Raw genomic sequence first — 12,978 nt, 5'->3', positions numbered from 1 at the left:
AAGTATAGGGATGTTTTGCTAGCATTGATAATGCATTTCTAAAATGATGAAAATCAATACTGAAGTCTAAGCTGCTACACATCCCCAGTAACATTCATTTAACTTTAGTTCAAGTGTTGACTATAAAACCTTTGTCACATTACTTCTTCATTTTTAATTTTGAAGATACAAATAAAAACAGCATTAAATGAATATTTAACTAATAGGCAAGTATCAGATTAGCCTGTACCTCTTTGACCTAGCTCTTGAAGGTTGCATGAAAGCTTCTACAGAAAGCTTTCAATCTAGGTCAAATGGTAAAAATACTGCCATCTTGGGATTCCAAGAACATGGCTTCCAGTCCCATCTCTGTCTCTTTGGGGCCAAGTAAGATAAGCTATTGCTGCTGCTGTATTTCATGCATGGGTTTATTGCCAAGAACAGGTGTTTAAGCAAGTCTCTGTGATCAGTGGATGGCTGTAGACAATTTCTGTCAGCAATTCACTTGTTTCAGTCTTCTTAGGATGCTTTCAAAAATAAAAAAGGGAAAAATCAAAACAGTGGTTTCCAAGGGGTTCTGCTGAGCTAGTTCAATTCAAAGCAACATCAATCAATCATCAATCAATCAAATACATTCAAAGCAGTGAGGTTAGCTCAGAATGTTTATATAGCAATTGTTTCCTTTTATGTAGGTTATATTGGTAGCTTTCCTCAATGGACATAGATTGATCCCTGGGGGTTATTATGAATATGTGTTAAGAACTTTGAAAACCATATGGATGAGAATAAGACTAGGGAAATTGTGCCAAGAATTTTTTTTTCATCATGACAAAACACCTGCAAGGACTTTCCTCAGAGAGTGTCACGGGGAAGCCTCACCCATCCACCCTACTCCCCTGCCCTTGCCCCTTCAGACTCTTATTTGTTCATAAAGCTCAAAGAAGGAACATGATTTGAGCTTTCCAGGGTGCTGAACTTTTGGCATAGGGAGACTGAAGCTAACCAGACCCTTTAAAGAAGGGTTGACCTGCTGAGTCAATTCTGACTCAGACGCTGAAGGAAAGCCCCTGTGGGTTTTCAAGGCTGTAAATTTTCCTGGAGTAAAAAGCCTCCTATTCCTCCAGTACAGCGTCTGGTGGTTTTGAACTGCTGACTTTTAAGTCAACAGTCCCAAACACAGCCCACGACACCACCAGAGCTCCAGAAGATGATAGAAACAGAAACACTACATTCAGAAGTGTATGAGCCTATGTGGAGAATATATTCATAGCTTTGTTTATTAATAGTTTCTATGCTTTTGAAGTAACACATTTAATTTACCCTTGTATTTAGCTAAGTGAACTTCAGCAAGCTACTTAAACGTCTGTATCTGTTTTCTCGTGTTTAAAGAAAATAAATTGAAGTAGATGCTTTGCAAAGCCTTTCTTGCTCTAGGATATTGTCTATGCTGGAAAAGTTCTGAAGTTCTAACATCATCACCTCCTGGAAATGTTCTGTACACCCTCCCCTCAAGGGTGAGTTGGTCTGTTTCCTATGTGTCCCCTTTGTGCCTGGCGTATGATTCTCTTACACTTGTTCTGCCTGACTCTCCCTGTGGTCTATAAATTCCTGGGTAGAGAGCACTGAGTTTTGAAATCTCCTTTCCTCCTATTTATAGGATAAGAGTGTTTTGGCTGCATATTGAATATACATAATAAGTTAGCCAATGTTTTCTATGCTGTGCTAAAGCAAAGAGCCCATTCAGAAAACAAACAAGCAAGCAATAAAAACAAATATGTCCACATGTCTCTAAACAGGTTTAAATTGATGGAAAGCTGTGGAATTGTGTTCTTTTTATTGCCTTTTAAATTTTTCTTAAAGTCACCAACCATTCTTCTTCTTAATTTAATCTTTCAGTCTCATACATGGAATCTCCAAGTCAGAAATCTTCCCAGAATAAAAAAATCAAGCCAAATCCATTGGCATCAAGTAGATTCTGATTAATAAAATTGCTTCAAATTCACAAAATAAAATACATAGAATTCTAAAATAAAAACATATCCAAACTGATTTCCAAATATTAAAAACTGATTTGATCCATAATAGAGTAATCTATGTGCTTCTTTACTAATGCAATGGATAACATTATCCAAAAGTGGATCTAAGAACAGCCATAATTTTCAAAGAGTGTTGAACAATAACACTGTAGGATCTCTTTAACAAATGTCCTGCAATAGGCTGATGTCTACTTACATTTGGTGCAGTATCATATACACTTCTAAAAACACTGGATTTGCTATGTAACTTCATAATTAAAAAAATACAGAATTCAGATAGAAGTTTGGGGAAAATATGATATACTTATTCCTCATCCAAATGTATAGTCCAGTTTAGTGTTATAAGGTCAGAAAGGTTGTTAAATCATTCCTTCACAGAAGTCACAAAGTGTTAAGTCAATAGCAAACAAACTTTGGTCAAAGCTGGATATCGTTTAAAAGTCAAATTCTTTTCAAAAATAATATAATTGCACATTTAAAAAATTACACTTCTGGCTCTTTGGGGCCAAACATTTTACAGAGAGAGGGAAGGAGGGAGAGATAAAGAGATAAAGATCAAGAACTACTGGGTTGATATTCCACCCAGGCAAAATGCAGCCTGACTGAAGAGCAACTGGCCCTTTGACCAGGGATGTCTGGCTCCACTCCTGGAGGTGGTCTACCTCGCCAGTGACGGCTCTTGAATTTTCCACCTCTAACGTCTGCTGCCTTTTCTCGTCATGGCATCCCCGACTCCAACTGGGTGAAGAGTGGGGATTTATTCTCTAACAGAGGGAGAGAGAATTGTGATTTCATAACTACTGCTACCTCGTGTGACTTAGTCTTTTTTTCGGGCGTCTCTCCACAGAGGCAGATGAGAAAGCGCTGGGCTTGCCCTTTATTTCTGCATTGTGTGTGGCTGCTCTCACAACACAAGGACGGTTGGGCGACTGTGACAGAGACCACCCATACAGTTCACAAAACTTAAAATATGATCTGTCCCTTTGCAGAAAACAGTTTGCCCACCCTTATCTCCTTACCGGAAGAATTTACCAGTTAGAGCTATAAAACATACCACATACAGCTCTATAAGCAGTTACAGCTCTGAAATCTGTAAATGGGGCGTTATGAAACCAAAACTCACTGCCATTGACTCGGTTCTGACTTATAACAGCCCCACAGGACAGAAGAGAGCTGCTCCTCTTGTTTTCCAAAGCTTTACATCTTTATAGGAATTGCATTTTCCTCCAGAGGAGCTGCTCATGGGTTCAAACTGCTGACCGGGTGGTTAGCAATTCAATGTACACACGATTTCCAGGGCTCTAGGTCTTTAGGAATGGAAGTAGCCTTGTCTTTCACTGAGAGGCTGGTGGGTTTGACCCCACAAACTAGCTGTCTGATGGCCACTAGGACGCCTTGACCTGGCATAGGGGAATGTTAAAACTCACTGCAGGGCCAATTCAGACTCATCATGGCCTTACAAGACAGAGTAGAACTGTCCCATAGGATTCCAGGGCTATAATCTTTTGGAAAACTGTCACACTTTTCTCCCCTGGAGTCACTGGTGGTTTGTGGTGAGCAGCTGAATCATTTCCCCATCGTACCACCAGGGCTCCTCTGAGAATGGTTTAAAAAAACCAAAGCCAACGTCACTACCACAGAGAAGATTCCAACTCATAACCGACCTATATAGGCTTTCTGAGACTGTATAGCAGACAACCTCATAGTTCTCCCATGGAGCAGCTTTGGACTTGAGCTTCTGACTTGTGGTTAAGAGCCCACAGTACCACTAGGGATCCTTTAGGAATGGCTAAGGAGAACTAATGTGTATACCAAACATCTCATTTTCCTTAAAAGATAGGAGAAAAGAGGGGGGAAAAACACCTTTCCCAATCTTCCTCATTGTCCTCAATGAAAATTTGACATTATAAAAGCCTCTTTACTGAGATTTACTGGGTAGATTTATGTGGCCAGAGCTGTCATTGATAATGGCACAAAGTTGGATCCACAAGCTGCCTTCCCAACTAAGAGGTTGTTATTGTTGTTGTGTGCCTTGGAATCAATGTCAACTCATAGCCACTCCAGACGACAGTCGGTTCCAAAGACAATAATCTCTCCAGAATGCGATCACCTGGTCTTGCTGAATTGCTGTTGTCTTTGAATTACTAACCTTTGGGTGAGCAGGGCCCATTCATCAGGGCCCCAAAACACCACCACCATCCCAATTCAGGATCAGGATAGTTCATAGAGACATTAACAGCATCCTACAGTCAGCATCTTGATTACGTAATTCACAACTGCTCATTGCAATGAAGCTTACAAAAAAACAAAAGAACAAATACTACTTATTAGCGAATCAATGGGGAATGAATTTAGAGAGAATAATGAGAATTTCCATAAATTACTCAGAGTTTGTTTCTAGAATATTGTTGTGGGGAGAAAGGTCAGTTAGGAAATGACTTAGTATGATCACAGAATCAGAAAAAAAAACTGGGTTCAAATTGACGCATCATGCAGCTACTGGCTGTATCACTTCTAGAACCTCAACTCTTTCATTAGTGTGAGATGGAGATCATGCTGCGTCACTTGAGTGTTGGAAAGAGGACTTAATGAGATCATTATTACATGTAATCAAAATTATAGTGATTATTACTCATCAATGTAGATATTTTGTTTCTTTTGTGTTGGGGCGATTATTTTTCTGATAATGAAGTGGTGCCAACTGCAGAACCTCCGGCTCTCTCATTTTGACATGTTAGTGCAACACCTCCGTCAGGCACAAAAGAGCTGGATGTATCACAACACCTGCCACAGAGCACAGGTTTTAAAGGGAAGAAGCCATCTTCTAGAACTCGTTGCGCTTACCTGTGCAAAGGAGCAGGTGCACTTGTCCGATGTCATTAAAAAGACAATACAAGTCTTTGGCCACTTGCTACCTGTCCTGTCAGAATTAGCCAGGCTGGTGGTGTGTGCTTGATTCTCTCATAATCGTTAGACCAAATGTGTGAAGTAAGTGTGTAGGGGTGACATGCATGTATACAAAAGAGGAAAACAGGCGATAGAACTTGATGATGAATGTATTTTGAAGGAAAACATTTCCTACTGGTTGTCATTATTTTTACTAGCTGTTTCGTGGCCTGTTCCATTCCCGGCAGCACGCCCCGGAGAGCTGCTCTGCAGGGCTTTCCAGGCAGGCCCTCCAGGCCTGCCTTCCTATGGGTGGACTCAGACTGGCCACCTTGCAGCTAGTAGTCGGGCGTTTCAATGTGTGTGCCGCCCAGAGAAACTTTCTCTCAATTATCCCTCCTTAAGACCTTGCATTTCAAGTGCTTCAGTTAATTATATCCTATTTTATATTGACCCCTCTGGACCTGAATTTCCTCACATGTCCTAAATGAAAAATAAGTGCCCATTTTATTTCGCTTCCGTACAATAAATATAAAATGTGAGACTGTTCAAACGACATGTTTTGAGGAGAGAACTGACAAGCGATGTATGTAACATCCTCAGGCATGTAACAATAGTTATGGGTTCGGTAATCTTGCAAGCTCGGGAAAATGTGAGACCAGGGAAACGCTGAATAAGGTCCTATGAATACAAGGGTTTTAAATGTCCCACAGTCTTCCTTGAAGAGGAGATGTCTGTCCTTGGAGCAGTACAGACCAAAGGCTGTGGAGCTACTGTTCTGCCCAGCATTCACAGGGACTCTCATATACCTGCAGCATGGAGAAGCCAAAGTAAAAGCAGTGCCGATTTAGCTCATATTCAGCACTCTACTTCCACATTCCTCGAGGGTGCTCAGGTAGCACAGGGCTCCGCGTTGGGCTACGAGCCACAAGGTTAGCAGCTGAAACCCACCAGCTGTTCTGTGGGCGAAAAATTAGGCTCTCTTCCCCGTAGCCGAGAGCTGCCGTAGAGCCAGCCCACTCCACTCCACATAGATTTGCTATGAGTCCGAATTGACTCAACGGCCATGATTTGGGGGTTACTCTGAGGCCCGTATTCATCATTATGGAGCGTTCATTCCCACGAACAAATATGTGTCGCGCATACCTGCTCCACACAGTATTCACGCTCGACGGTAAGTTTCTTGAGCATGAGGACCCTGGATGTAGTTTTTGGTATTCTCAACCATGATTTGCATTCTGTCTTGCAAGTTATGGATGCTTAGAAAATGTATTTTTAAATGAGAATAAAATAAATGCAGTAATACATACAGCTAGGGTGAACACTTCTTGTCCTTTTTTTGGTACCTCCACTAGAAAATTGCATTGGTTTGATAATACTTAGTAAAATGTTGCTATCATATAGATGTTAACGTGTCTCTAATCTTCATTTCCCCCCTCCATGTTAACCACAATGAAGGCTTTATTGAAGGGGTGGTAGGGGAAAAAAAAGAATTCCTTCAAAATATTTCACTGAAGACAGGCAATCATTTTAGATAAAATTCTTTAAGTTCAGTTCTCCAAATGTATCTTTCATTGTTGGCAACAAAAGAGTCCCAGGTAATGACCAACGACCTATAAATCGGACCTCAGAGACTTCTTCGTGCAAACTAGCATTGTGTCACACTCACCAATAAAAGAGAAGATGCCAATGAAGACTGAATTTTCAGCAGCAATGCAAAGCAAGAGATTCCCATTTTATTTGTAGGTTATGTCAGTATGGCTAATTAGTTTTGGAGACAGTCTTTTAAAGAATTAATGGAGAGTAAGCTTTGTGAAATGATCATTAAATGTGAATAAGGGTTAAAGAGAGTCCAAAATATAAAACAGGCAACCAGTTTGACTGCCTTTGGAAACTTAAAAGTCCATATAATAATGTCAGACACACTGATATAATCTATGGCAGTACTATTAATCTCAAGAAGTGAAGATACCATAGCACAGTTTGCATCTTCTCAAGTCTGCTTTCATTTCATATCTCAAAAGATAAAGATTGAAATCCCTACTCAGATAGTATGAGTGTTCTCTTGAAAATGTATGCAGAATATAAAGAAATTACAAAATTATATAACTTACCCTGATGGAAATGTACTACTGAAAAAAGAAGTACCTTTAAACCCCTCAGCTAACATTGCATAGTAGATTAATGTTCTGAACATGAGTAAATGAAAGTGGATCTAAACAACATACCCGCTTCCTTAGATTGCAAGTAAGAGTGAGGTTCCGGGAGAAGGAGTTGGCAAAGGCTGTATAAAAGTCCAGGACTTTCAGCAAGGCTTCCCTCTTGATGATGTGCAGATCACAGTATGTCAGTGCGCGGACATTTGCACAAGCATGAGCAAGAGTGGTCTCCTTCCAGAAGATGTCTCCAAACACATCACCTTTACCTGGAAAAGAGTGAAGGTACGCATTACAGTATCTACAGCAGCTTTTATCAGAATCACATTAGTTCTAAGTTCCATCAACAGTGTGGACCACCTAACACATTTCAGAGGTGGAGCGTGCAACCTCGCCCGTATACCTATAACACGGCACAGTGCTTTCATAAAATGTGTGAAGCAATATTCCCCTGAATTCGGTTCTTGATGAAAATCGAGACTGGAATGCATAAGTGAAATCCAAAGGAGAAGCAAGAATATTGTTTGAACAAATGGTTTCATTATTCTCTGTCACCTTAACTTTTCCCACTGACTGGAAGGCGCAAAGGTGACTTATTTATTTTATCCTTTCCTCTGTTCCCACATGACAGTAAAATGCAATATACAAACGTCTGCACTTACAGCCTTTATGAACCTGGAATGGAGTCGACATGTATTACATTAGGTGTATGTTATTCAGCCATGAAGTCCAGTGCCCAGGCCAACTGAAAATTGCCACAACCTCATTTTCCAAGGACTCCATCCCCCACCCTCCACCTATCACCACACCTTAAGTCAGCTCTCAGGGCCAATACAAGAGCCCCAATTATAACTCCAAAGCCAAAGAAATGAAAGGTGTTGACCCAGACATTTGCTTCCACAAAGGGCATTACAGTCGAATGTGGCTTTGTGTCTAACCTTCTGAACGTCACACAGAAACCACCCGGCCGTTTCAGAGCCGCAGGCCCCCAACACCTGCTCTCAAATCATCGGCATTCCAAATCTAGATGATGAAGCGGCCCAAACCAAGGGGCGGAAAGGATTGAAGGTGAAAGTACCAACAGACCTTTCTTTCTTTTTAAAAAATAATTTTATGGGGGCTCATACAGCGCGTATCTCACTCCATACCTTCATCACTGTGGTGAGCACATTTGTGCATATGTTGCCATCCTCATTTCAGAGAATTTACTTCCACTTGAGCCCTTGGTAGCAGCTCATCACCCCACCTCCCACCACCACCTGTCCTCCCTAATAAACCCTTGATAATTTATAAAATTTCTCTCCACCCAAATTCCTACACCTACTGCTGTCTCCCTTCACCCACTTTTCTGTTGCCCAGCCCCCTAGGAAGGGGTTATATGTAGATCGTTATAATCAGTTCCCCATTTCTCCCCCCCCCACCTCCCCCTACCCCTCCTGATATCTCTATTCTCATTATTGGTCCTGAGGGGTTTATCTGTCCTGGCTTCCCTGTGTTTGGGCTCCTATCTGTAACAGTGTGCATGCTCTGGTCTAGTCAGATTTGTAAGGTAGAATTGAGGTCATGATGGGAGTTCGGGTGGCATGAGGGGGGGGAGAAGGAAGCATTAAAGAACTAGAGGAAAGCTGTATTTTTCATCGATGCCCAGATATCTGGATATCTAAAGATATGGTATCTGGGGCCTTAAAGGCTTGACGATAAACAGGCAGCCATTTAGCTGAGAAGGAACGAAGCCCACAGAGAATAAGCACACCATCCTGTGAGATCACGAGGTGTTGATCGGGTGTCAGGCATCAAAGACCCAGAACAAAAGATCATGTCAATGTGAATGAGGATGTGTGTGCAGTGGGGAGCCAGAGCCCATTGTGGACAATTAGACATTCCCTTACAGAAGAGTCACAGGGGAGAGACAGGCCTTTCTATTCATGCAGTTTCTCAAGAGTCCCTGCATTCCTTGTGACACTGCTGTGAGACGAGGAAGTTTTCATTTGACAAAGACCAGAGGGATATATTCAGTGGAAAAATACTTCTCAGAAGTGCCCTGCCAAGAACCTATTCTTTCTGCATTGTGCCACAGAAATGAGCAAAAACCTTCTCACACCATGCAGATTAAAGTCAGAACTGAAGGGAGTTAAAAAAAAAAAAAAGAATGAAAGACATAGTACTTCAAGCCAGCCGAACAAGACAGAAAAGATAATATATAATCAGTGGGGCAAGAAGAGAAAAAAATTCTTTGATTATATGAGAAACCTCTAAAAACACTGGTCCTATTTCTTCAGAGAACCCTGCCTAAGACAATTGATAAGTACACCATAATAGGTAAAAAATCACCAGTATGTAAATATAATTTCCCTTAATAATAGAGACCAATTTTAATTTTGAAGGTATTTGTACTTAATTAATTAAAAACCTTACTTCATGTCTACCTCAAAAATGTAATTTATTAACAATCTAATAAGTTTTATTTTAAGATTTAAATATTCAATATTGCCTAATAATTTACAATAAACTATCATGAAACTTTGGGAAATATGCTTGTCTTTTAAACAAATTAATGACTTTACCAGGCATTAGGAACACTTGTTAAATTCCATCTTTAAAGCATGCCATGCACAGGTATGTTGAGTAATCTGCAGATCTCCCAGGTCGGTGGAGGTAGTAGGTTAGACACGACTAGCCGAGGGATGGCATCCTTTGCACCCTTTCAAGGCTGCAAACTCCTGTTCATCTTCACAAGTAAAGAACATCTGATGCTGGTTTTTAGGTCACCTCCCACTGGGCCCAAGTAGTCTCAGCTATAAACATTTTAGAGCTTGAGAGAACTAACCTTCCCCCAAGCCCTAAAATTAGTAGAAAAGTTCACACTCAACACAAAAGTTGTTGTTTGGTCTATTTATATTTTCTCAGTTCTTTGCATCAAGTCTGAAGAAGTATTTCACTGTCAGACAACAGGAACAAGATCATAGAACAAAAGTAAAATTTAAAAGATGAATATAGTCGGAGGCTGGAAAATGTCAAGGAAAAGAAGAAAAGAGAGTTATAACAGAGTGAAAGGGCTACACAGGCCATGGCATGCTTAGGAATTATGATTTTCTTTACAGGAATAATATAAATGCCTAATAATGAGCATACTTGTTCCGCAGGGACAATAGTTAGCTAATATGTCCAATAGACCCCTAAATATATAGCATTTGGAATTTACTTAGTTAACTTTCCTGTGAGTATATACGGGGATGTAATGATGGCCCTGTTTGATGATTGTTTTACGATATGGTTCATAATACATGTGTGCACTGTTATTTATTAATCAGTCTTGCATCATTCCAGTTGGCTCATAAGATTTATTATTATACAATGCATAACATACTAGATAAAAAACATGAATTTTTAAATTAAATGCTTTCAGATGGACTTTGACTACGTAGAGCAATTGATACAAAATGGTATTTTAAGAGGAAGAACAGAAAGAAAAGCTAAACGACTATAACATTGAGAAATGGTAAAAATATATTAGAATTTGAATCTTTGAAAACTTTTAGAAATGATGTCTGCAATCTACAGAGAAGGATGTCAAAATTCATTTTGCTGAAAAATTGTACTGAACACAAACATGAAAGCATTTTTAAAGAAGGAAAAATAACTCTCATCTACTAATGAACTCACTGATGCATGCAGTTGCTGGTTGTCAAGAGTGGATTCTGAGTCACGGCGACCTCAGGTAGCACAGAACAACTCCATAGAGTTTCTAAGACTGTGTTGCTTTGGAAGCAGATTGGCAGCTCTGGAATCTAAGACCTCTGGGAGGGTTCAAACCACCAAATTTTGGTTAGGTGTTGAGCACTTAACCATTTATACCACCAAGGTGCCTTTCTTTTTTTTGCTTTATTTTGTTCTTTTAGTTTTTTATTTTTTAAACATTTTATTAGGGACTCATACAACTCTTATCACAATCCATACATACACTAATTGTGTAAACCACATCTGTACATTCTTTGCCCTCATCATTTTCAAAGCATCTGCTCTCCACCCAAGCCCCTTGCATCAGGTCCTCTTTTTTTCCCCCTCCCTCACAAGCCCTTGACAATCTATAGACTATGATTTTGTCATATCTTGCCCTATCCAGCGTCACCCTTCACCCCCTTCTCTGCTGTCCGTCCCCCAGGGAGGAGGTCACTTGCAGATCCCTGTAATTGGCTCCCCCTTTCCAACCCACTCACCCTCTACTCTCCCAGTATCGCCCCTCACACCCCTGGTCCTGAAAGTATCATCTCCCCTGGATTCCCTGTGCCTCCAGCTCCTATATGCACCAGTGTACAACCTCTGCTCTATCCAGTCTTGCAAGGTAGAATTTGGATCATGGTAGTTGGGTAGGGGGTTGGTAGGGGGAGGAAGCATATAGGATCTGGAGGAAAGCTGTATTCTTCATTAGTACTACATCGCACCCTGACTGACTCATCTCCTCCCCTAGACCCCTCTGTGAGGGGATCTCCAGTGGCCAACAAATGGACTTTGGGTCTCCACTCTGCACTTCTCCCTTCATTCACTATGGTATTTTTTTTTGGATGATGCCTTATATCTGATCCCTTTGGCACATCGTGATTGCACAGGCTGGTGTGCTTCTTCCATGTGGGCTTTGATGCTTCTGAGCTAGATGGCCACTTGTTCACCTTCAAGCCTTTAAGACCCCAGACACTATCTCTTTTGATAGCCAGGCACCATCAGCTTTCTTCGCCACATTTGCTTATGCACCCGTTTGTCTTCGGCGATCGTATCATGGAGGTGTGCACCCAATGATATGATTTTTTTTGTTCTTTGATGCCTCATAACTGATTCCTTCAGGACCACGTGATCACACAGGCTGGTGTGTTCTTCCATGTGGGCTTTGATGCTTCTGAGCTAGATGGCCACTTGTTCACCTTCAAGCCTTTAAGACCCCAGACACTATCTCTTTTGATAGCCGGGCACCATGAGCTTTCTTCACCACATTTACTTGTTCACCCGCTTTGGCTTCAGCAGTTGTGTCGGGAGGGTGAGCATCATAGAGTACCAATTTAACAGAAGAAAGTATTCATGCATTGAGGGAGTGCTTAAGTAGAGGCCCAAGGTACCAAGGTGTCTTTCTTTGACTTAGCTCATAGATTTTTTATTTACACACAGAAAGAATGAGTTCCTACCAGGTAAACATTTTTAAAAGTGTATTATTCTAATACCAATAATGGACAATGTTAAGAAGCTGTTATAAATGGGAAGATAATTTGGTTTATAACAAAAGAATTCTTTTTGCTGAAAAATAATTCTGTGGTCCACAAATACCTCCTAATTGCATAATACGAATGCATACAATAAGTGCCAGAGGATAGACAAAGCACACAGAACAATGACAACAACAACCAAAAAAAACATGTTTAATTTGGAGGGCACTTCAGGGTTGCTAAGGAGCTCTGGTGGCAGTGTCCGGCAAGCATTGTATGACTAATCACAAGGTTGGTGGTTCAAATTCACCAGCCATTTGAAAGAAAGATGAGGCTGTCTGCTCCCATAAATATTTACAGCCTCAGAAACTCTATGAATCTCTGTGAATTGGAATTGACTCAATAGCAGTGGGTTTGGTTGGTTTCGTGATAACTAATCGAAGAAGAATGGCATCTCATTCATCAAAACACACATCACAAGATCTACTCTGAAGTACAGAATTGTCAGGGATAAGATATGCCTCTAAGGACCACCAGTTACTATGACTATTTTTCAAATTTATATAAAACCATGAATGCCAAAAATGTTTAAAAAAATAAGGTTTTGCCAACTTCTGATGAAACATGCACACAAGATGCATTAAAAATACTGGTGATTAAAATGCCAAAGTTGGAAACAAAGATCAACTGGAAAATATGACCTTGGTGACAGAAACATCACCAGAGATC

General features: G+C 40.6%; 1 protein-coding gene across 1 annotated transcript in view; it reads right to left on the bottom strand.

Annotated features, from left to right (window-relative positions):
- KCNH5 (potassium voltage-gated channel subfamily H member 5) overlaps nucleotides 1-12,978 on the bottom strand; it is a 359,954-nt gene that overhangs the window by 50,839 nt on the left and 296,137 nt on the right. Inside the window, exon 10 of the mRNA XM_075531693.1 lies at nucleotides 7,130-7,326. Coding sequence (XP_075387808.1) covers nucleotides 7,130-7,326 — 197 coding nt within the window. The remainder of the gene's footprint in view (nucleotides 1-7,129; nucleotides 7,327-12,978) is intronic.

The sequence above is a fragment of the Tenrec ecaudatus genome, chromosome 14 (assembly GCF_050624435.1).
Source record: "Tenrec ecaudatus isolate mTenEca1 chromosome 14, mTenEca1.hap1, whole genome shotgun sequence".
Lineage (NCBI taxonomy): Eukaryota > Metazoa > Chordata > Mammalia > Afrosoricida > Tenrecidae > Tenrec > Tenrec ecaudatus.
This window is presented reverse-complemented; position numbering and strand designations above follow the sequence as displayed.